Raw genomic sequence first — 22,759 nt, 5'->3', positions numbered from 1 at the left:
ACCCTCGCAAGCTTTCACTCGCACGTAGAGCATGCGGCGCGCGGCGACAATTTTGTCGTCCTTAGACCTTATGCGGAGCCTCACGGCGACGGCGACCCCAAAAATGCGCTTGGAGTGTCTATGTAGTTGCTATCGCAGTAAAAACCAAAAGTTGATCGTGTGAATATATGGGGTCTTGTATATTTCAGTGCATATACGAGTATTATTTCATTGTAATTTTGTCATAGTCATTTTTATGTTTGTTCAATCATACTTTGTAACGAATTCTTGTGACAGTAAAATTAATGCTACCTAAGCAAGGCTCGCACAAGAGAGCTCCTGAAAATGCTCCCACACTCTTGTTAGCGTGAGCTTAAGCTGGTAACGAGCAAAATATATACGATATTTTCTGACAAGAGCAAAATAACAACAGAAATATAACGAAATAATTATACCTTCATCAAATAATAGAGCTGCAGGCTTGTGCTAGTTTGTACGCCCCGTTTCGCAATTAGCAAACAACACGTATACGAAAGGTCACGTATACGAAAGGTCACGTCGAGAGAGAGAGACAATAAAGGCTATGTGAATGTAGCTTTGAAAAGGCGCCTTCATTCCAGAATGCTATGAGTTCGGTCCACGTACTTGGCCCTAGATATTAGCCGTTGCTGATCCTCGAGATCAGAGCTGGCCAAAGCTCTAGTCAAAGCTCATTGGCGGGATAAGGGTGTGAAAGTCTGCAAACCGCTACTGCACTCATAAGGGATCGATTACGTCGAATCCGTATTTTCTGTGCGTCTCTGTGCTGGTAGCACCTGGAGTGGTATGTTACGGTCGTCAGCGCAAATGCTGCGACGTGGCCGCTGGTAGCGGACATGCGTCACTCCGTTCAATCGTGGTAATTAGGTTGGATTCTGGGGCGCTCTAACGTAAAGCTATTCCAAAATTTCTATTCCAATTCTGCTATCATCCTTCCGCGATTGGTCAAAAACTTTTTGGGCCACCCCTACTTCGCCTGTCTATCGCGCGACGTCACGAAAACCGCGATAGCTCCCCATCTGATATGACGTGCACACACTGGTTATGCATGGTTGCATCGAACAAAGGAAAAAAAATAGTTATATCTCATTCCACACCTTTTCGCCATTAGCCCTCGGCTATTGGTCAAAAGTTTCCGGCCTGCACCTACTTCATCTGCCTGTCACGCGACTTCACAAAACAGCGAAAACTCACCGCGTCAAAGTGACGTTGCACGCGTTAAAGATACAGTAATATGCCGAACAAAACTGAATTTTCTTCTGAATAGCCGCGAACGGAATAAAAGATGACTGCTGCTGATCGCTCAGGCACTGGCTACTCGCACCTGCCGGAGAACACGGGTTTATTTGCGCATAATAAACCTTCTTGCGTGGGCATGTAACGTATTCGAGCATTTTCAGCACGTTTACGACCTCGCTCCACCAACTCTTCCTTGCTGAGGATCCGTTCTAGTGGCATTCTTAACCTTCCGTTGCACGCCGCCGCGATTTTTCACCAGCCATCGCAAGCTAGGTAAGGAAAAGCGGACCAATTACAGACGCCAGCACCAGCCTCTTCATCCGGTTATCTATTTCCAGTGCACTGGATCGGCCCCATCGAAACCCTCTCCACTTGAGCGTACTCCTCGCCTCCTGGCTGCCAATTAAAAACGAAAAATCGCTGAATGTATGCAAAGCTATTTGTTTTGAAAGCAAAGAGATGTCGCCACCTACAAATTAAGAAAGCGTTTGATTGGACTGTTCAGACGACGCAGCGTGTCACCGCCCGATGCTTGCGTCGGCGGTTACGCAAATTTGAGGTCAGGAGGTTGGAATAATAACATATGGGAATTGTTTTACGTTATAGGGCCCCTGCAACTGGTTCGACAAAATAAATGCGTATAAATTATGAGGCCTAATCTTGAATCGAAATACAAAACATCTACCGATATATTTCCGTCCGCTCACGCAATATATTTGTGATCACGAATATGAGCAGTGAGACAAGCCTCTCTATCGTTCCTACAGTTCCCTGGTATGTCTGAAAGAGACTATAGGAGAGTCCTGAGGTTGATAGATATATGATAGCGCATAGCTTAAGGAGATTCCAGAAGTATTCCAGCAAGCATTATGACATTCTATAGAAATCACTTAAAGTCAAAAGACCGCGGAACCAACAAATTGGTAATGAGGCATACAGATCTGCGCGAAAGTGCTGGCGCTATATTTATCATATCTTATCGAGGGCATTAGGGAAAAGAAAATTGTACCCGGGGATTTTCAGTTCATCGGCTCTTCCGCACAGATCAGCGAAAAATGATTTTGCGACGTTTAACTCTATCGTAATGTTCATAATCAAGTGGGTTGATTTTATATGCTTGATTTCCTGTAATTCCCCATCACAGGGTTCTTTCAGGATCAGATACCGTATATATAAATATATATATATATATATATATATATATACATATATATACTGTGTAGGCTTTACCTAATTGGCCAATTATAGTTCGTGCGAGCGTAGTCGCAGAAATGCCATCACGAAAAATTACGACTTCGCATCCGCATGCCGCCTCTTCGAGCTCTATTACCTTCTTGCAGAACTCGGCATGGTTGTTTAGTGGCTATAACGTTGCGCTGCTTAGCACGAGGTCGTGGGTTTGAGTCCCGGCCATGGTGGCTAGATGTTGATTGTGTCAAAATACAAAAACGCCTGTGTACATAGACTTCGGTGCACATTAAAAACCCCAGGTTGTCAAAATTAATCAGGAATCCCCCAATACCTGTGCCTGATCATTATATATCGTGGTTTTTTCACCCACAAAAAAAGAACAGATTTTTTTTCAGACAGAACCTTTAATTCTACGACTGCGTGTGCTGTTGCAACGAAACAAATAAAATTACTTTTCTCGTTCGCATGCGCTATATCTATAGCGTTTCCCCTTAACAGTTTGTATTTTACTTTTTCTCGGCCTACATACGCAGTGATTCCCATGGGAATGTTCAATCACTCCATTCCGACTTCACCCCGAGAAAGGTAGGTGACGCTGTCGTATGGCTTTCCCGGCAGTAAACTGTCATTATCTTGGAACAACTTTTTGGTCATGTTGATTAAGTGATATCATAGCATATTTTATTAGGCATTGACGGTTATTTCAGAAGGTGTTAGCATATGCTATATTTTTGGGTACCGTAACATTATGTGAAAAATGTTTTATTGCCATGAATGCAAGAGATGGTGCTGCAGAAACGCGAATCTCTGGGAAAGAACGAAATAATAATTTCGTACGTAGCAACAGCAACATAACAGCTTAGCTGCTATGCAGGATGCACCGAATTTCCTGCTCGACTGAGTTACCTCGACGGTAGTCAGTGAACAAAGCGTGAATCATTGAAAGCGCAAGACAACAAGATGTCGAAATAAAGGCACTTTGTGGCCAGGGGCGCACCCTGCGCGCGCGTCTTCTTCGTTTCAAACATGGAGGGCTAGGCAATGTTACGCGCCAGCGCCGCTTATTGTTATAAACACAATATCGGAATAAATATCGCCGATGCCGTTACTGTCCCGCTAGCTATCTAAACATTCTACAAATATGTTATGCCCCTACACACTTGACACCCTTCCTGTGGTGTGCAGCAGGTGTGTCTCCTCTTTTGGAGTAATATTATTTGTCCGACCACCATCGAATGTTCCTGTGCTGACGTGGCGTATTCTCATGCCAACCCTTTCCTTTCTATCGACCGCGTTAAAAGCTCGAATTTTTCTATAACTTAGATGCGAAAGCACTCGGTGGAACTATAAACAAATTAAAGATGGCGCCGACGGTTTGACTAGGTGGTTCCTTCATGTTCGGCCGCTCGTGAGGTAGCGGCGATATTATGATAGCCCAAGAGGGAAACTAGATAAACCGGTGAAAGTGGAGGCGTGCCGAGAGTGGAATCGGAGGTCATGGCACCTCGAGCTCATTCATCTGAAGGTGCCGCGGGAGCGTGCGGAGATCTCGAACAGGAATGCGCTCACACAGTAGCCGATAATTCTAATAAATTAGTTGTCTTGTATTTTACCATTTTGACGAGCTTTGCCTTCCATGGCAACGTGTGTAGAGCCGCATGGTGAGTGTCGCGAGATGGAAAACCAAGTGTGTAGGGTAGCACACCTCAGTGCTCGTCTGCTTTAAAAGCGTGCCGAGGTTTCGCTCACTGAATCCGCGTGACGGCACTCTGAGACGCCGAATCACTGATGAAATCAAAATAGTAAAATAACGCAACACTAATGAGCTTGCGATGCATCGTCAGAGGGCAAGAAAGTTGTACATGAAAGAGAAACTAGGAAATAGGCGTAACATGTCTGCTCCGTGTGTTAACGATATGCCGCCACTCTTAGTTTTCTAGCATCCAAGTAGGGCTACTAAGTTGCTGCGAAGACTCAGTGCGCCGCACAGAAGTATGCACGAGCTCTGAAGGGAGGATGCGACTGTGGCTGGCTGGTGTAAAGTGGCAAACAGTGAACTTATTCTCCTCGAGCGTTCTAGGCAGAAGATCGGGCAAGTCGATTTATTGAGTGCGTGTTGAATATTCTGGCATACTCTGAATAATAATTGCTATTTCCGCATTGCTGGTAGTAGTCAACTAATCTGGAGGAACGAAGGTGCTTAAGGCTTGCTTCATTTCATTCGACTACTCGCCGTTTTCGTCACAAGGCATTTTTGGTAGTTTAGTAGGATGACTGATGGAAGGAAACACGCGGTGCATGCCAGAATTCTCTGATAAACAGGCCGAAAAAAATCTCCGCGCTGTACTTCTTCACGGTAAATGGCAGCCGCATCTCGCCCGCAAAGGATATTGCGTAAAAGGAACATTTAGGTTTGCACTATAGACGAATGCCATTTCGCGCTATCATACTCTCAACAGCTACATTAACAACCTGTAAACTGTCTTTTGACCAGTGGCAATGACGTTGAGTGATCGGTGAATCCTACGCTCAGTTTTATTCTTGAAGATAACATGCATATTCGCAAGAAACATCACTCATGGCCACGTGTGCCTTCGGATAAGAGTTGCCACGCTTTACGAACCTATAGCTCTAATGCGCATGGATTGTCCTCAAAGTTACTCATTCTTCGCAGGGAACCTCAACCGCGGATAAAACACAGTTGTCTATATATGCCATACTGCACTCGTCAGTATATGATTTGCTGAAATTGCATTGCGTAATTTAGCAACTGACCGTCTCTCTTAAAAGGACAATAAAGAAAAAATCTAAATCATAATAAATAACTAACATCTTCCATCTTTGCGTGTTTTCTGGCTAGTGATGACTCCTATAACAGTGAGAAAGTCTTTTCTGAAACTACAAAATGGTGATTGAATATATAATGCAAGAAAGGATAAAGCGTGGGGACACGGACACAAGAGAAGTGGGCAACGCGAACGCCAACTATCAACTGAAGGATGCACTGAAGCGAAAAAAAAAGAAAGAAGACACAAAACTCACTTGTGCATTCTTTGGAATGGTAGCACCACGTGTCAATCAGGTACACGTGCCGGTCTGTACCTGAATGACACGTGGTGCTACCATTCCAAAGAATGCACAAGTGAGTTTTGTGTCTTCTTTCTTTTTTTTTTCGCCTCAGTGTATCCTTCAATTGATAGTCGGCATTCGTGTTCTCCACTTCTCTTGTGTCCCTGTCTTTTTTGCATTATGAATTCTTACCGACTAGCTCAGCTTTCTGTCGTTCTAATATTGAATATAAACAAGTGACCGAATAAGATAACGACAAAGAATGAAAGTGTCTAACTTGAGACATCAGAAAACAACTTTTCAACTGTCAAAGCTAATAAACGAGGAGAACGGAAGTGGTATTTCAAATTATAATGTCGCCAAGATTGAGGAAACAGTAAGAATGGACGCAGCACGAGATCAGTGAGAAGGAAACTTGGCATACCACAGGGCAACACTTATGCAGTGAAAGATAAGACAATTCAGGTGATTAGCAATTTCGATGATACAGCAAAAGTAACCGAATACTTCTGTACTGAGCTGTACAGCACCCAGAGAAGCCCCGCAACCTTCTTTGGCAGTACTGACAAGCAGGAAGTGAAGTCTAGCGATGAAGGCAAAACGGCTTTGCCCGGTGTGTGCCTCACAAATTACCAGGGGAAGGTAGAATAACAGTCTATTTAATCAAACATGGAGGCATTGTTATGCTCGAAAAGCGCGCGGCTCTTTTACGCAATGGTTCACGACTTAAAGCGTACCTAAGAGCTGGAGAAATACCAACATTGCACCATTTATTAGATAGACGTTAAAAAATAGAATAATTATAAGCTACTAGCTGATTTGAAGCATTGCATAAAATATTCACCTACGTAATTTATTCAAAGCAACAACTGGCTTCAATCAAACAAGAGAACAGGAAGCCTTCAGGAAGGGGTATTCTACCGTGGATCACATCTATATTATCAATCAGGGGACTAAAAAGTCTGCGGAATGAAACAAACCTCTCTATATGGTTTTTAGAGGTTATGAAAATGCATTTGATTCCGCAGAAACGCCAGCGGTCATAAAGACATTGCGTGATCAAGGAGTACAGGCAGCATGTGTGAATATCATGTAAAATATCTACAAAATTTTCGAAGGTACGTTGCATTTTCACAAAAAGGTTGAAAATTACCCATCAAGAAAGGCGTTATTCAAGGAAGCACTAGTAGAACACGTTGATGGGCTAGTTGGTCAAGCCTTTTTCCTCTCTTGCATGTTTCCTGTGTGCGTCGTTTTTGACTTTTTTTTCCTGAATCCAAGAATACACAATCTCCCCAATGCTATCACAACATGCTTAGAAGAAGTATTCAAGCTTTTAACACGCCGTGGTTGGCTTAGCGGCTATGGTGCTGCGCTGCTAAGCACGAGGTCGCGGGATCGAATCCCGGCCATGGCGGCCGCATTTCGATGGAGGCGAAAACATCCGTGTACTTGGATTTAAATGCACGTTAATGAACCGCAGGTGGGGTAAATTTCTGGAGTCCTCCACTACGACGTGCTTCATAATCAGATCGTTATTGTGGCGCGCGGAACCTCATAATTTATTTTATTTGAAGCTTCTGGACTGGGAAGGATTAAGAGTAACGATCAACGGTGACTACCTTAGCAATCTTCCACTCACAGACCACATTTTCCTGTTCAGCAACGCTAGGGACAATTTTCAAGAAATATTTAAGGATTTTAATCGGGAAAGTGTAAGAATATGGCTGAAGAATAATGTGCAGAAAAGAAAGCTAATGTTCGATTGCCTGGCAAAAGAACAAGAATTAACGATCGCCAGTCAGCCTACAGAGTCTGCGCATGAATAAGTTTATCCAGGTCAGTTACTCACAGGGTAGACTGTTCACGACAACGAAACTTACAGAAGAATAAAAAGTTGGAATACCTACTGCAGGCATCATCAAATCCTGACATAGAATAGGCTGAAGATGAATTTAATAGTAAAGTTGAAAATATGTTCCTCTTCAGTGTAGTGTCGTCTTACACCACGTGAGACTCCATACTTGTCATTGTCTGATATCACTCACCGCATTCGAAGCTTATGCACCAAGTATTTAGGCAATATATTGTGGTCGAAGTGGTTGGTGCAGGGGTCTACCAAATCGAGTCGTCTGGACTCAACAAAGAAGTCTGCGTCAAAGTTACAGGAAGCCGTTGGGCATCCCGCAAGCTGCGCACATGGTTCTCCTTTTTTTTAACTGATTACCCACTGTATTCACGCAGATTGTTTTATTGAATAGGTTAAACCCACATTTCATTGAATTAGTTGTCAACAGGGATAAATTAGAAGGGAATAATATCCGATCGCCGGCCCCAATTCCTTAAGTAATATTGAATGTAAGACAATATTAGATATTGAAGTTCGCATTACAGGTGAAATTAGTTACGCATGGGACATAAGCGAACGCAAAAAATGCACTGCAATCTCTTTTTAATTCTCCTTAACTTTTTTTTTTCTCCAGGATGTTCCACGTTCCCGCCATTGGCCACCGCCTCGCTGTTTGTTTGTTTCGTGAAACATTTCCCGGTACGAGATACGCCTTCCAGCAAATTCCTGTACTGCTTTTCAAGTCAACAACTACAAAACTAAACATGCGTAAAGTTGTATAGAAAAGTGATTGAAATCATACCAATAAGTAAATACCCAATAGTGAGCCCATTGCCGATACCCGTATCCCAGGACCGCGTACTGCATCTCTTACCCGCTATGAGTGGAGAGGGCAACAAAACAAGCGTGTTCTCAGAGGGACACAACTTTTCTTTCGTTTTCGAAAGTCACGCGAAAATGTGTGTTAGTGTGCTCAGGAAGGGGAAAGGTGTTGGTGCTGGTGTAATGAGGAAGGAAAAATGCGGCGCATTACTGAATTTTTTTTATTGAAACAAAATTATCAGCCGCTCTAAAACAAAAGTTACATTGCGTACTCTTTACATGAACATACATTGGCGTGGTGTTTTAGCTAGTAATCCGTAAGTTTTATTTCTGACATCGTATTTTGTCGGTTCGGCGTTGGAGATCAGCTGGGAGTTATGTACAGTCAAACCAGCATTACGGCGAACCGTATCATAAGGAAGGCCATTAGCGACGTCAAATTGCTTTGTTTTTCTAGAGCGCTATTCTCCAGCGTCTGTACGAAACTACTGCGAAGAAGTATTTATCTGTGTAGATTCCTTCTGACTTTTCCATTTGATGATTGCAGTCATAATTGTGCTAAAATGAAGGATCAACTGCGCGATCAAACCTTCAAGAGCGTTAATAAAAACCATGTTATAATTCTAACTAAACGTAATAAAACGTTTGCAGACTCAAATCATTGTTCTTTTTCGCAAGACAACAAACGTTACCTTTACTTCAGGTACTCTGTTTTCCTAGTGTGCTGAAGCATGACAATTTGTTTTGTTTTTTTTATGGAAAAAGTGCGCCCTGGTGGGTGGGGTCCCTAATCCAGTGTTTGTCAATGTCGCCTTACTAGTGTCCCGTGTCCACTTTTGCGCTAGTTACATCAGCATGGAATACCAACTAGCCCGGTCTAACACCTTGCTCCAGGACTTCGTCGGTTCTAGCCGTCATCGTTACCCCTTCTGTCAGCCATAGCTAACTGCTAGAGCTAAGTCGCCGGGATTCTTTCATGTGAAGTTCCCTAGGCAGCGGCACCACCTTTTTGACATAAAAGTTCGAACTGACAGGGCTAGGTCGAAGGGACACTCACTCGAGTTTCAATTTTTGGGGGGTATCCACAAACAACAGGATCCATCATTCTCTCGAGATAATCTATCTGCCATATTGAGGGTACCTATTGTCATGAACACTGTATGCTGCTCCCATTTCTCTCAAAAATGCTACGTTTTAAGCACACCTTTAAAAACACAAGTTCTGGGTACAGGTCTTTAGTAAAAAGAAATGTCAGCCAATTGATAAAATTCTTTTAGGAAGTTATGTTGTGAAAGGCAGAAGGCTATCAACTGTTGAGCCCTGGTGACATCATGGAGAAAGATAATAGGTGTCTCTTAATAGGTTGCTCTTCTTTGCGTTTCATTACTAACCTCTTCTGCAACGCCCTACGTATACGTGAATGTAACTTTTTTTGCCAACGCTGTCCAGTGGTGGCATGGGAAAACCGAAGGGGCAACTGATCCGCGAGTGAAATGATCTCTTGTTGCCATATGGCGCTCCAATTCGCTTCAATAAACTGAGTATTGCGAAGCACGACCACTTTACTGAAGGCACTACCATGTCGGATGGGAAGTTAAACGCGGCGCCTTCCGTCAGCAGGGCTAAATGTCGACATTCGCTTGTCTTGTAATGCCCACAGACAGTAATTAATTGTGTGACACATGACTGAGTGTTCAACAAATCGAGGTTTAGTTACTCCGTAAAAGCAATGACCCACTCGAAAGCGCATAAAGGATCATACTACGAACTTTACTTAATACTACGAACTTGACTTCATTTTCTTGAATTGTTGACTTCAGTCTATTGGAATGAAGTTTGTTATGGTAGTACAAAATACAAATTTTATATTAGCCGATAGAGCGCACGGCATCATCTTAGCATCTATATTCTTGTTTCATAAATTGATGCATGTTTCAGTAATAGTAGGTTAGCAAAATCAATAGGGCCCCAAATTTACGGGCTGTGCTTTCCCCTGCCGTATGCGTAGCTATTTTGCTGCGATATCAATTAAAATGCCCGAACTGAGTGCCCCTTTGCCGTCCGTCTCTCAAATGCATTGTGGTCGAGGACGTTACTGTGCTGTCGTCAGGCCGCCTCGTTATTCTAAATAGCACAGCATGCCATAAGTTGTTCACAGAAAAACTTTGTCCATTATTCGTATATGTCGTTTACACCTCGCTCTTACAAACCGGATCACGTGTAACCACGTTTTGAAAATACAGTGCGCAATTTGCTGGGCACGCAGGTGGCCTTAAAGCACACAGACTTGCTAATATAACAGCCTTGACATTTAGCGGTTTCTCGCTAGAGTTGTAACTTATAAGTTCCTGCCACGTAACAGGCGGTATACATGCAAACGTGTGCAAAACCAATGGAGAGATCTATCAGTGGTGAAAGCAAAACATTGGCTATCACCGTCAGTTTTATTTGCACTACCGTTACTGTAGCAATGAGCACTGGTCATTCACGAGGCTCAGGGGCGTAATAACAGATGTGTTGCGACGGACACAGACCACGGTGGCGATGGCTTTTGTACATGTACTTCAGAGACCACAACAGCCATTGCAGTAGCAGTAGAGAATGAAATCGTGTACAGCGCATAGTTGGTCGCACAAATCTTGCGTTCTATTGTACATTTATTGCTTGACGTCGTTGTCGTCAAAAGAGCGTTGACTGTGATAACGCTCGAGGCGTACTCGATGGGGATGACGAGCTTTTTCCATGACGCACACCCTGAACACGGACATTGCGCTAAGAATGAGGTGGTTCCCGAAAGCGGCAGTCATACGACGACGTCGCAACAAGAAAACCACAAGCCCCCCCCCATCTTTTTTATATTTTGCACAGTAGTTTGATCGATTCACATGGGCAAAGTTCCCGACATATCAATTGATTTACAGAAAAAGAAGTTCATCATATCGTACCTGTACCGTAGGCGGCACTGCACGTTTTCATTGGTCGCATAACCACGCAGGCTTTGTACACAAGAACTAATGGTTGCAGGTGTGCCGTTTGAGGTGGTTATAACCCAACCGAGGCCTGCCAAAGGACTCATAGCAGCTGACAACTACAACAAAAAGTTTATTTATCTCACCTCGCAATCTTTAAAACTGTGTCACCTTTCATGCTGTGTAATCCGTAATTCTATGATATGCAGAAAAATGTATTTGCATCACAAAGGAAAACTCGCATCTTGGTTTTAGAATATTTTTGCCTTCTCTACGTTAAAATATATAAATATAGTTTAAATATTCTTTCCGATATTTCATTCTATTTTATGTTCTTACATTTATTTATCACATTATTCACCAACCACAACTCCCTCTACCACCTATCTCACAATGGCCGCTTCTTGGCCGTGGGGCTTTTGGCTGGACTTAGACACCATTGGTGGTTAAGCGCAATTATACGAACGAAAGAGCAAGCAAAAAAAAGACATCTGCCACCTTCTTTTTTTCTCTTTTATTGTTTTATTTTTTCTTTCTCTCTTTCTCTCTCTTTAGCTTCCAGTGAGACAGGAACGCTTTTCAACGCCTTCCATTGTTTGTGGTTTTGACTGAGGGCGTCATTCAAAACATTGTACAATGCCGCCATATTGTCGAATTCGCGATCTCCCCATCTCTAATTGATACGCAGGGTTGTGTACGGCCTCTGAGAGTGGCGGAAAACGCCGCTATTGCAGAATTTTATACGATACGCTGAAGTTGGAAAGTTTGCGGCATTGCGCTGACGGTCTGCTTATCTGTTGACCGTGTGTGAGGCGTTCACGGAAGATAAGGACCTCGTAATTTACTTATTGCTCTAGCTCAATTCTTTCACTCTTTTTCCTGCAGAAAACTTTTACAAACCATTCAGCGTCTACTGGACGAGGGAAACGTCTGAAGCGTTAAAAACAAAGGAAGACTGCTTTTCTAAACAATATCGCGCTAATGACTACGTAAGTATACCTCAGCAAGTAGTCGGTGATTAGCCTTTGCACTATTCTACGCCTTGTTTGGACGCTGCGAGCACAATAACTTTTAATTCAGTAAAAGATGGCAGAGTTTTCGTTTATAAGCGCTGACAAAGAAAATCAGCCGCTGAGGGCAAAACGTCGGTATCACTTGTAAGATAGTGATAGGGTAAATTGCATCGGGCGACAGTGCGCGTTTCACGAAGCATATTTGTGAAGAACGATTGCACGTGAGCTTTCGCTTTTCAGTTTAGCTCAATACAAAAGCACAAACCGTAAAATCACAAGATGTTTTGCGCGAGCTAACTTGTTTTAATATTATACATACTTTGGTTTTTAGCGGTGACCGTCTTTCGGTAATTATTATTGTTAATAATTGTCACTGTGCGCAAGAAATAAAATTATAGAATGCAGTTGCAGATTTTGTTGCAAGATTGACTGCTATAACCACACTGTTCGCGCAAGGCAAACGCTGTTGTACGTTCTTGGATGGCATGAGCGATTATTCAGGAATGTACTATGATCCGACAACTGGCCACCGTGATCGGAGTGACCGTTCTGATATGAATGCTGGTTGATTTTGATGACACACATTCAATGTACAAAGAGATATATCCTTAGCGCACAGTATTGCCGCTCTCTGGTTATTCAGAGGTACTACTACTTATGCTTTACTTTGAGAAGTACAAGCAGGTATAGAAAGCCTAAAATTGCTTTCGACGTGCTCCTTGTAAAGATAAGTAAGCAATTATGTATGTATATTTGTCGCACAGTACACTTCGTGTTCTCTTGACAAATGGGCTAGCTAATGATACAGCTGTGCTAAAGCGCTCAACTGCTGGAAATTTTCTACGCAAGGAATGTTACCGATCGCACGCGCAAATAAGCCGCCGCTCACCGCGTCACTCAATGCACATGAAAATTGAGCTGCAGCGACATTGTAGTCGTCACGAGCAAACTGTCATGACTGACCTATAAGGCAAAGCAACAAAGCTACCGCGAATAACAGCAAGCATTCACGAAAAAGAAACCTTCCCATTCCGACATACATGATTCTGTGGATGACAGTCATCAATTTCTGTCTGCGTTCCTTTTCATAGCATTTATCGGGGAAACTATAGCTTTACAAGCGGCTGCAGGCTGTGACGGCTGCCACCAATTGTTACGAACTGGTACCTCCAGTTGTTACAGCGACGGGATTTCAGCGACCTTCAACAGGGTCTGCTTCGAGCTCGAACCAGATTGACCATCGGAAAGGGCTCAGCAGGGAAGACGACATGATGTAAAAAGAAATAGGAGAAGTTTATTGCATCGTTACGGGTGAGTGGTGCATTCCAAGACAAAAAGCGCAGAAACATTCGGCGTGCGTGCTCCTGCACCCAAACAAAGACAGCTGTATGTCACGTTTCACTGGCCTCCTTATACGCTACACCATCCGTGCAACCGCATTCTCTTGCTCCCTGGTAAATGGCCTTGTCAGCACACTGGTCACCGCTACAGAGGAATACGGAGAATAACCACGCACTGCTGTAGAGGTAGGAAACGCCGGTAACGTTGGGTCAACACGCTGGCCAACCCACACACACGAAGTCGCAGAAAAATCACTCGCTGGCGTAGAGGGGTTCAACGGAGGATAGTGGAGAGTACGATTCGCACTGGTGCATAATCCCGTCGAACACACGCGACGGACGAGTCTTATCTTGTTACGAGCGTGGCGATTAGGCACGTCGTGTCTAAGGCGCTTGGCATCCGTTTCCTTCCTCGCCGTACACAGTGAACCATAACAGATTGCCCCGCCGCCGAAGGGGATCCCATGGCCAGGGGAGTACGTCCGCTGGCCAGAGTGATGACGCAAGTCGGTGCTTGTAGCGGTCGCCGGTTGTCGCACAGCTCTCTCAAGCATGAAACAATGTGGGCGCTTTCCCGCGTCGCTCAACGTATCGGCCGGAGTATTGATGCCTCCGGAGGGTCTACAATACTTTCTCATTCATAGCACGCGTTGGCAGAACTACACCGATACTCATCCGCTCACTCAACAAGTGCGAGACCAATTGTCGTGGAGCACCAGCAGGATTATTTGGCACTCAAAATTGACAGTTTTGCAGAACTTACAGCAGCACTAAATGCACACATGAACTTGTTATATGCTTCATAAGACATATCTCAAACCCAAATACTTCTACTAAATTAAGACCGTGCCTATCCTACGCCAGGAAAAAAAAACACCACTTTTGGGAAACGCATGAGGCTGATTCTCGATCTAGGAACTCGAGTCAAGCCATCGGCATTGCCATTGAGAAATCCTTTTTTATAGCGTATCTCAAAAGAATATTACTGTAAAGCGAGACTCCAGCGCACGAGATGGCCATTTTTAGAAGACGTTGTCTGCAACCATTTAAGAGGACAATAATCCGTTTCAATAACGAACCTCGAGCACGCAAGATAGCAAGACAATTTTTGAACAGCCCGCACGAAACATGCGCACCCTTTCTTATTAGCGCTGTACGCCTGTTCTCGACTAGTGAGTTGACAACTTCGGAATAGAACGGGGTGTGCCTTGTAGCTTTCTCCCTTTGGCATAGTACGCCGTCCGCATAGTGCGACACATCGCATTGAACCACAAATCCCCTCGTGTAGTCCGGCGATCTCAGCGCGGGCTCACTAATCAGCGCGCTTTTCAGGGCGTTGAAAAAGGATACCTTTTTTCTTCCAATAGGACACTCTGTAGCTCAGTTTTTCGAAGAGCATCAGTAAGAGCGCAAGCTATTGCAGAATACCTGGGATTGTACCGCTGATAGTACACGGCGACCCCTAAGAAACATCGAATGTCTGTGTTTGTTTGTTAGATACGGAACCTTTTCCGGACATCGATCGAGTTCCCCGAACACACCCAATCGCCGTCGCATTCCAATTATGGTGCGCAGGAGCGCGTCTAACACGTTGCCGGACCAGTCAGACAAATTGGCGACCCCCACCGCAGGTGCCGCCCGTCGAGCTATTGTCTCCACCCCTGCTTGACTCTTCCCGATAGTACAACGGGAGCCTGGCAAGGTTCCAGGTAATCTTGGTCTCGAGTAAAGCTGTTTTGCAGCTCTAAAAGCTCCTTGGGAAACGACCCGTCTACTCCAGCTGAGTGCTTTCAGACGGGGAGGCAGCACCAAGGCAACACCGGTTGTAAGTCACCCGCACGTAAGTCACAGTGGAGCTCTAGGAGCGACCCTACCTGCCGAATGTGACTGCACTTGCACGGGCGCCTAACATTGGAGGAAAATGACGACACCTGAGCGGGCTCGACGATTGGCCGAAAATGACGTGACCACGAAACACCGGAGGGGTTAAAAGCGAGAGACCGGGAGCAGAGACAAGCATTCCTTCATTCATTTTTTCGTTCTTGCCACGGGCCGCAGCGTCCGATTTGCTGCCGGCCATGAAGGACTTTATGACTGTTAATTACTTTGTGTTATTACTGTAGCTAATGTAAATAAACCTTCAGTTCCATCTCGAAATCCTCCTCAACATCGGCCAACTCCCGCACTCAACGGCAAGATCCAATAACTGGTGGCGGCGATAAGGATGACCCTTCGTCCAAAGAAGTCCTGAGGAACTGGGAACAGCGAAGAAGAAAGAGCATTCGTCCAAAAAAGTCCTGAGGAACTGGGAACAGCAAAGAAGAAAGAGCCTTCGACCAAAAGAGTCCTGAGGAACTGGGAACAGCGAAGAAGAAAGAGCATTCGTCCAAAGAACTGGGAACGGCGAAGAAGAAAAAGCATTCGTCCAAAGAAGTCCTGAGGAACTGGGTACAGCAAATAAGAAAGAGCCTTCGACGTAGGGAGTCCCGGGGAACCGGGAACAGCAGACCGATGAACCAGATGGCGTGGTGCTGCATCCGTGAGTGAGCGCGTGGTTCTTTCTTTTTGATTCGCCAGACTTCAAATTTTGCGTGCTTATTTTGATAGCTCTAGGAATGGGGAATTCGTTGCACGTTGTGTGTTTGCACAACTCATTTAAGGAAAACAATTCTAACCACCAGTCGGGGCAGCTGCCATGGATCTTAGAAGGTTGACGAAGTCAGACTTGTTATTGTGCGACGAGTTGGAAGTTGAGGCAGACGAAAAGATGAGAAAGCCAGCTATCCAAAAGGCAATTCAACATAGTGGTAATGATGATGAAAGCATTCAGATTGCTTGGGAGACGATGCATCAAATACGGCACCGTGAGCGTCAAGAACGTGAGAGTGAGCGTGAGCGTCAATAACGTAAGCGTGAGCGAGAACGGCAAAAGCATGAGAAAGAGATGGCACACTTCAAAAAACAGATACAAGATTTGCGGCAGGTAAAGTCACAAAGACAATGGCTGTCTGAAAATTCTGTAGGTAGTCCAGTGCAAAAAAAAAAAGAGACAGTATCTAGCGGATCTTCGCCAAAAGCTGAGGAGTGGAGCAGTACCTGTGAGATTAGCAGCACATTCATAGATGAACGGAAAAGGCTAACTGCTAACGATGTCTTAGTGACAACAGAGGCCAGTAAAGGCCGTAGGGAAAGGTACGAGGTGATTTGCCAACAGATCACTGTAGAGCCAGCTAGGCCAGCTGGGAATGAATCGGCTGAGTCACCGCACGTGTACGTCGCATGTAATGTTAACGAGGTCGTTAATCAAGTACAGAGTACTGCTGACCCGACAGACACAGGCACCCATGTGGAGTGAGATCTGCGTGCCGAAGTGCAGTGCCAGCTGGACAATGCATTTGAGGGCATTTCGCAGGATTGCGAGCTGCGTAGCTCAAAGGACAACTGCATTGTTCAGGGATCTGTGCAGCTGTCCGCCGGTCTAGCGAGCCAAGAGAGGGAGGTTTAGTTATGAATCATTCGGACTGTGAGGGTGAGACAGCGATCGATACCGACGAGCTCTGTGCCGAGGCACAGCGTGAGCTGGGCAAAGCAGTAGAGTGCAGTTTGCAAGAGGGCGAGTTGCATAGCTGGAGTAAAGGCTGCTGCTTTGTTCCAGAGTCATTTTAGCTGTCCGTCAGTCGTGGGAAAGAGAGAGTTGGTTTAAATGAAAATTACTCAGACTGTTCGGGTAGGAGAGCGATCTAGGCCGACGAGGTGTGTACCGGCCAGCTTGTGGCGCGAGAAGGCGGCATAAAAGGGAGTTCGAGGAAAAATCACCGTAGAAAGAAGCACGGTAAGGATTGGAAGGCGGTGAATAATGTAGCGCAGCCAAAGGCGACGACAAATGCAAAAAGCCAGGGCACGAAGAAAGCTGCGGTCGTCGTTGACGACGTTGGCGCATCAAGCACGTTCGAGCCACAGGTCAAAAAGAGACCGAGAAGCATGTTCTGCGTGGACGCGGACAAAGGGCACGGGGCTGTTATGTTCCTCGTCGTTGCCTCGTTCTTTTCGGGGTGCAGCATGTAGTGCGAAGGAGCGCAAAGTGACAAGACGAGGCGAGGCAGTACGCAGTCGCGACGCGGTCAGTCGAGTTCATGATGAAAGCCTGGCGTCGGGACGCAAATTGACTAGACACTGCAACGTCTTGAAGGAGCTGATAGGGTGTTGGTCCTTTTGTTGTTCCTGGGTAGCCAGAATCGCTTTCGAACCGCAACCACCTTGAGTACGGCTCAAAAGTATGAATTCGTCGTAAACGTTTGGAACGGGAGACCAAGAGAGCGTCCGTAGAAGTGAAACGTGCTGTTTTGTTTTATTTTTGAGCATATGAAAATTTTCGCGATTTGAGACTGAATTCACTTCAATATGTAAGTTATGAGCATTGTTTATGTTGTCGTTTGAGAAGCTCCGAGATTTGAAAGACGCGTTATATGTAAACCTTAAGTTTCGCGAGGTGTTAATCAATGAGTAGATTATTTTTTCTTAAGAGTAAATTGAAGCCTCAAGGTTTTCGGTGAGAGGTCTGTGGTAACGTGCGTGGGCATTAGTTAACCTTCTTTCTTTCTAGAAGTGTTTTCGAAGTTTCCAAAGTTAAACGCGTAAGTTTTCAGTAAGTGCATAGTTTGCACTGAGAAGCGTTGTTAGTTCCATTAGCGCGTGTCGTGTGCGGACTGAAGGAAGCAGAATGTTTATGACTGGGTCGCTCGTGTGTGTTGAGGACGGCCGTGTTCTGACTTCTCTAGTAAGCGTGCTTGGAATTAGTTATTAGAAGACGCATTTTTAGGGGTTCTGCGGAGCGTATAAGAGACGGAAGTTTAGTTGTTCGTTAAAGTACGTGTCCTGTATGCACTAGAGGAGGAAACGTGAGTAGGGATGATAAAAGGTTTGCGTATGACGCAAGTACGCCTTCTGAGTAGGGACCACAAAGCTAACGCGATTGTTATTAGGTACCTGTGGAGTTTACCAGACTGTTCAGTGGTAACCGTACGTGCGATAAGTACGCCACTGCGATAGGGTAAGAACACGCTGTTCGGGAAGTTAGGCTGCTTAAGTTATGATCGCGTAAAGGTGGTTGGAATTGATTTATCAAAATTGGGAAGTAAAAAAAAAAAAAACAGGGTTCATTTTTACGTAGTCATAGCCTGGCGAGTCAGGGGTGAAGAACCTGCGCTTGCACGTGGTGCAGGGCTATGTTGTTTCCTTTGTTTTACATAAGTTCTCCAGGGCCCGGGATCCCGAAATTCGTCACACGAGTCTTGTCACCAGTACCCTACATGTTCCATCAGCCTTCCTCATGGCCAGCGAATTGAGTTCACCGGCCATTCTGAACTACCGGGGGGAGGAGGAGCGGTTAGATACGGACCGCTTTCCTGGCATCACTCGAGTTCCCCGACCACATCCAATCGTCGTCGCATTCCAATTGGGTGCAGGAACACGTCTAACACGTTCCCGGACCTGTCAGAGAAGTTGGCGACCCCCACCGCAGGTGCCGCCCGTCGAGCTATTGTCTCCACCCCTGCTTGACTTTTCCCGAAAGTGCAACGGGAGCCAGGCACGGTTCAAGGTAATCTTGGTCCCGAGCAAAGCTGTTTTGCAGCTTAAAAGCTCGTTCGAAAACAACCCGTCTCCACCAGCTGAGCGCTTTAAGACGGGGAGGCAACACCAAGGCAACACCGGTTGTGAGTCACCCGTAAGTAAGTCACAGTGGAGCCCTCGGAGCGACCCGATCTGCCGAATGTGACTGCACGTGAACGGGCGCCTGCCATTGGAGGAAAATCACGACACCTTAGCGGACTCGGCGATTGGCCGAAAATGACGTGACCCCGAGACACCGAAGGGGTTAAAAGCGAGAAAGGGAGCAGACACAAGCATTCCTTCATTCATTCATTTTTTGACTGTTATTTACTTTGTGCTAATATTATATATTATGTAAATGAACCTTCAATTTCATCTCAAAATCCTCCTCAACATCGGCCAACTCCCGCACTCAACGGCAAGATCCAATAGTGTGCAACGGCCGGAAATCTCTTATCGCCGCCAGCTTTCAGAGGCACGGCGAACGGCCATGTCCTATTACGTGACCGACGTAGGTGACTTCGTTTGCGCCATTTGGCATTTTGGTGCCTTGACGGTTAAATTTGCTTCATGAAACCTGGCCACTGCCCTCAGATGTTGCATATGCCCCGACCAGGATGCAGAATATATGGCGACATCATCTCAGTGAGGCAAGGCGAACTCTTCCTGTCCTCACAATGCTTTGTACATAAGGCGTGAGAAACAGTACGGTGCATTTTTTAAACCGAAGCTTATGACCTTCGGATGGGACGTTCCCAACGGAAATATGAAGGCGGCATATCTTCTAGCCCGTTTTGTGAGCGGAACTTCCCAGTAGCATTGAACGAAAACTAGGGTAGAAATGAATCAGGTGCTACTGAATTCCTCAATGCGCTCTTCGATGTTTGATACGGGATAAATTTGATCTCTAGTGATTGCGGTTAGCCTGCTGCAATCTACGCATGGACGCCGATCCTTGCCCATTACCTGAACTAAGGTCGAAGGCCAGGTGTAATTGCTCTCACAACACTCGATCACATCTAGAGCCAACATTTTTTTTTCACCTCCGCATCCATGATCTCATTTGTTAAGCCTTTGAACGTACTGGCTCCGAAGAAGTAAGCTCAATGTCGTGTACAAGAATAGGCGCCCTTCCTGGTCTATCTATGAATAAGTCCTGAAATTTTACAGGATTTCCTGCAGCGTCGTCAGGCTCCAGCTGTGCTTTAGAGACTAGTTCCCTAATTAGTTGTTGCCTAGCCTCTCCGTTAGTGACTAACACGAGCCCCGGAAACTCTACCGGAATCTCTTCGAGAACGTTTACATCACGCACGCCACTGTTTACTGTTCTCAGTAAGGTTTGAGTAGATTGCAGTGATAACGCTGCTGTATCTTCCGCTTTCCAGGAAGGCTCATAACGTGGTTCGTGTCATAAAATTTCTGAACCACGTTTGCGGGATCTTCCGACTGCACATAGAGCTTGCTTTTCTGCGATGGTGGCCAAATCACTACCTCAGTGCCGATTTCAAATCGGCGGGTCCTGGTTGGGTGGTCTTAATACACCTTGTACCTATGCAGGGCTTGAAACATGGCCTCTTCTGACAGCTTCTGTGACTTCCTTAACCATTTTACTAACTTAACTACGTAAGCGACCACAAGGGGGTCTTCCCCGCGCCCTTACCATGGTTCGTGAAGCATGCGCAGCGGCAATGGCAGAGAGCGCCCGTATATGGGTTCTGGTGGCAAAACACCGTTCGCTTCACGCGCCACAGTCCTCAGCGCAAACATGGTAGCAGGCAAGAACCGCTCCTAGTCGGCCTTCCTTTCAAAGCATAACGCTCTTAACGCGGCCTTCATGACAGATTGTTGCTTCTCTACGGAATGGGACTGCGGATGTTACACTGAGCTATGAATGAGCCTTACCCCACATCGATCTAGAAAGGTAGTGGTTGGTGTACTAGAACACGCGCTGCCTTGGTTGGACTGTGCTTCGGTGAGAGAACCAACTCGCGCGAGTATCCACAGGAGCGCATGAGCTATTAACTATCCCGAGGCTGTTACTGGAAGTGGGCCTACTGTGTCGACTACGAGCTTGCGAAAGGGCTCAGTGATGATCTCCACTAGCTTCATCGGCGCTTTTGCCTGTTCATCCGAGTTCAACACGCGCTGACATGCGTGGCAAGTCCTTATAAATTGCTCTGCGTCGCGGAAATAACCTGGCTAATAATACCCCTCTAATAGTCTATCCTTAGTTTTCTTGGCCCCTAAGTGTCCAGCCCGTGAGCTTCCGTGCGACAAGGGCAGAAGATCCTGCCTCATAAGCCTGAGGCACGAGCAGCTGGTCAAATGTGACACTTCTGCGATCTACATACTTTCGGTAAATTATGCCGCCGCTGTCATAAAAATTCACTTTGTTTTGTGCGCGACCCCTTCGTATAAGTTGCTTCGGATGTTCTGCAGGCTGGGGTCCTTGCTTTGCTCGGACTTCAAGGCTGAACTATCTACCTTTAAGAGCCGCTGTAGACTTTACCACGTAGGCGCTACAAACAAATCTGGCGACTGCTCTTCAAATAACTCACCCGCTGCCATTATCGCTACCTCTGCTTGTTAGGATCCAAACCTCTGCAATTCCAACGTGGCAGCACTTTTGATCTCCGCTTTCTGACGTTCGTGAAAACCATCCGCCTCAGTTAGTACTGTTTCCTCGACTACTTTTGCAGTCAACTCACGAGCTTTAGATCTCGTTGGAGCCATCACGCTAACCTGCCCAAACATTAGCCTTGATAGCGCAGACTTTGATCTGACCTATTTGAGAACAGATAAGGCTACTCCGGAGGAAACGCAGGCGATGCGGCAGCTTCGTCTCAAGTCTGGCGATGGACCTTTAATAGATACCTTTACGACCAGAAGGCATGCACTGCGACCTTCAAAATTCTTAATCCAGGCACATTCACCTGTGAACATCCTAGGTTCCACATAAGAGCTGTGAACCTCGTCCATAGTAACCGCGGAGTCGCATAGTAAGTGACATGGTTTCCCATTTACTTCAGAGTCGCGCATGGACGGTTCGAGCAGTTTCATATTCTCGTTATTGCAACCAATCAATAAAAACACTATCTTTGCCTTGTCGCTTTGCGCAGCAATATGCCCTTGTTTGTGACCATCGTAACAAAGAAAGGATTTCCTCGCTTCCAATTTCTTTTTTGCTGCTCTGCCTGAAATTCAGGGATCCCTTCCGACCCGGAAGTATTACATTTTCATGTGCCCTCAGTCATAAGCATGTGCATTCTGTTTTTGAGCCTGCGCTTCGGCCTGCTGAGCCCTAAATTGGGATCGCCTTTTCGACCGTCGCTGAATTCGTGAGCCCGACACGTCACAATCTATTCGGCTAGTTCAGCGGCTCTAGTAATCGCGCTAACTTCTAGCCTATCTTGAACCCCGTACCTCGCGTTCTCAGGTAACTGGTTATCAAATTGTTCAAGTGCGCAGAACTGAACACCTTCGCGTGATCACCATTGGATTTTTGTTCATTGAGTTATTCCTCCATGTTTGAGATAAGCTTATATGCAAACTCAGTATAGGGCTGATTCCTAGCCTTTTCCATTTCGTGGAACTTCTGCCGGAACGCTTCCGCTGACAGCCGCTGACAAGCGCGAGTTA

General features: G+C 45.7%; 1 protein-coding gene across 1 annotated transcript in view; it reads left to right on the top strand.

The window, feature by feature from the left end:
• The window catches only part of LOC126540937 (neprilysin-1-like), an 88,088-nt gene that overhangs the window by 51,644 nt on the left and 13,685 nt on the right, over positions 1-22,759 (top strand). Inside the window, exons 13-15 of the mRNA XM_072286175.1 lie at positions 2,982-3,033; positions 8,001-8,065; positions 12,043-12,146. Coding sequence (XP_072142276.1) covers positions 2,982-3,033; positions 8,001-8,065; positions 12,043-12,146 — 221 coding nt within the window. The remainder of the gene's footprint in view (positions 1-2,981; positions 3,034-8,000; positions 8,066-12,042; positions 12,147-22,759) is intronic.

The sequence above is a fragment of the Dermacentor andersoni genome, chromosome 2 (genome assembly GCF_023375885.2).
Source record: "Dermacentor andersoni chromosome 2, qqDerAnde1_hic_scaffold, whole genome shotgun sequence".
Classification (NCBI taxonomy): Eukaryota; Metazoa; Arthropoda; class Arachnida; order Ixodida; family Ixodidae; genus Dermacentor; species Dermacentor andersoni.
This window is presented reverse-complemented; position numbering and strand designations above follow the sequence as displayed.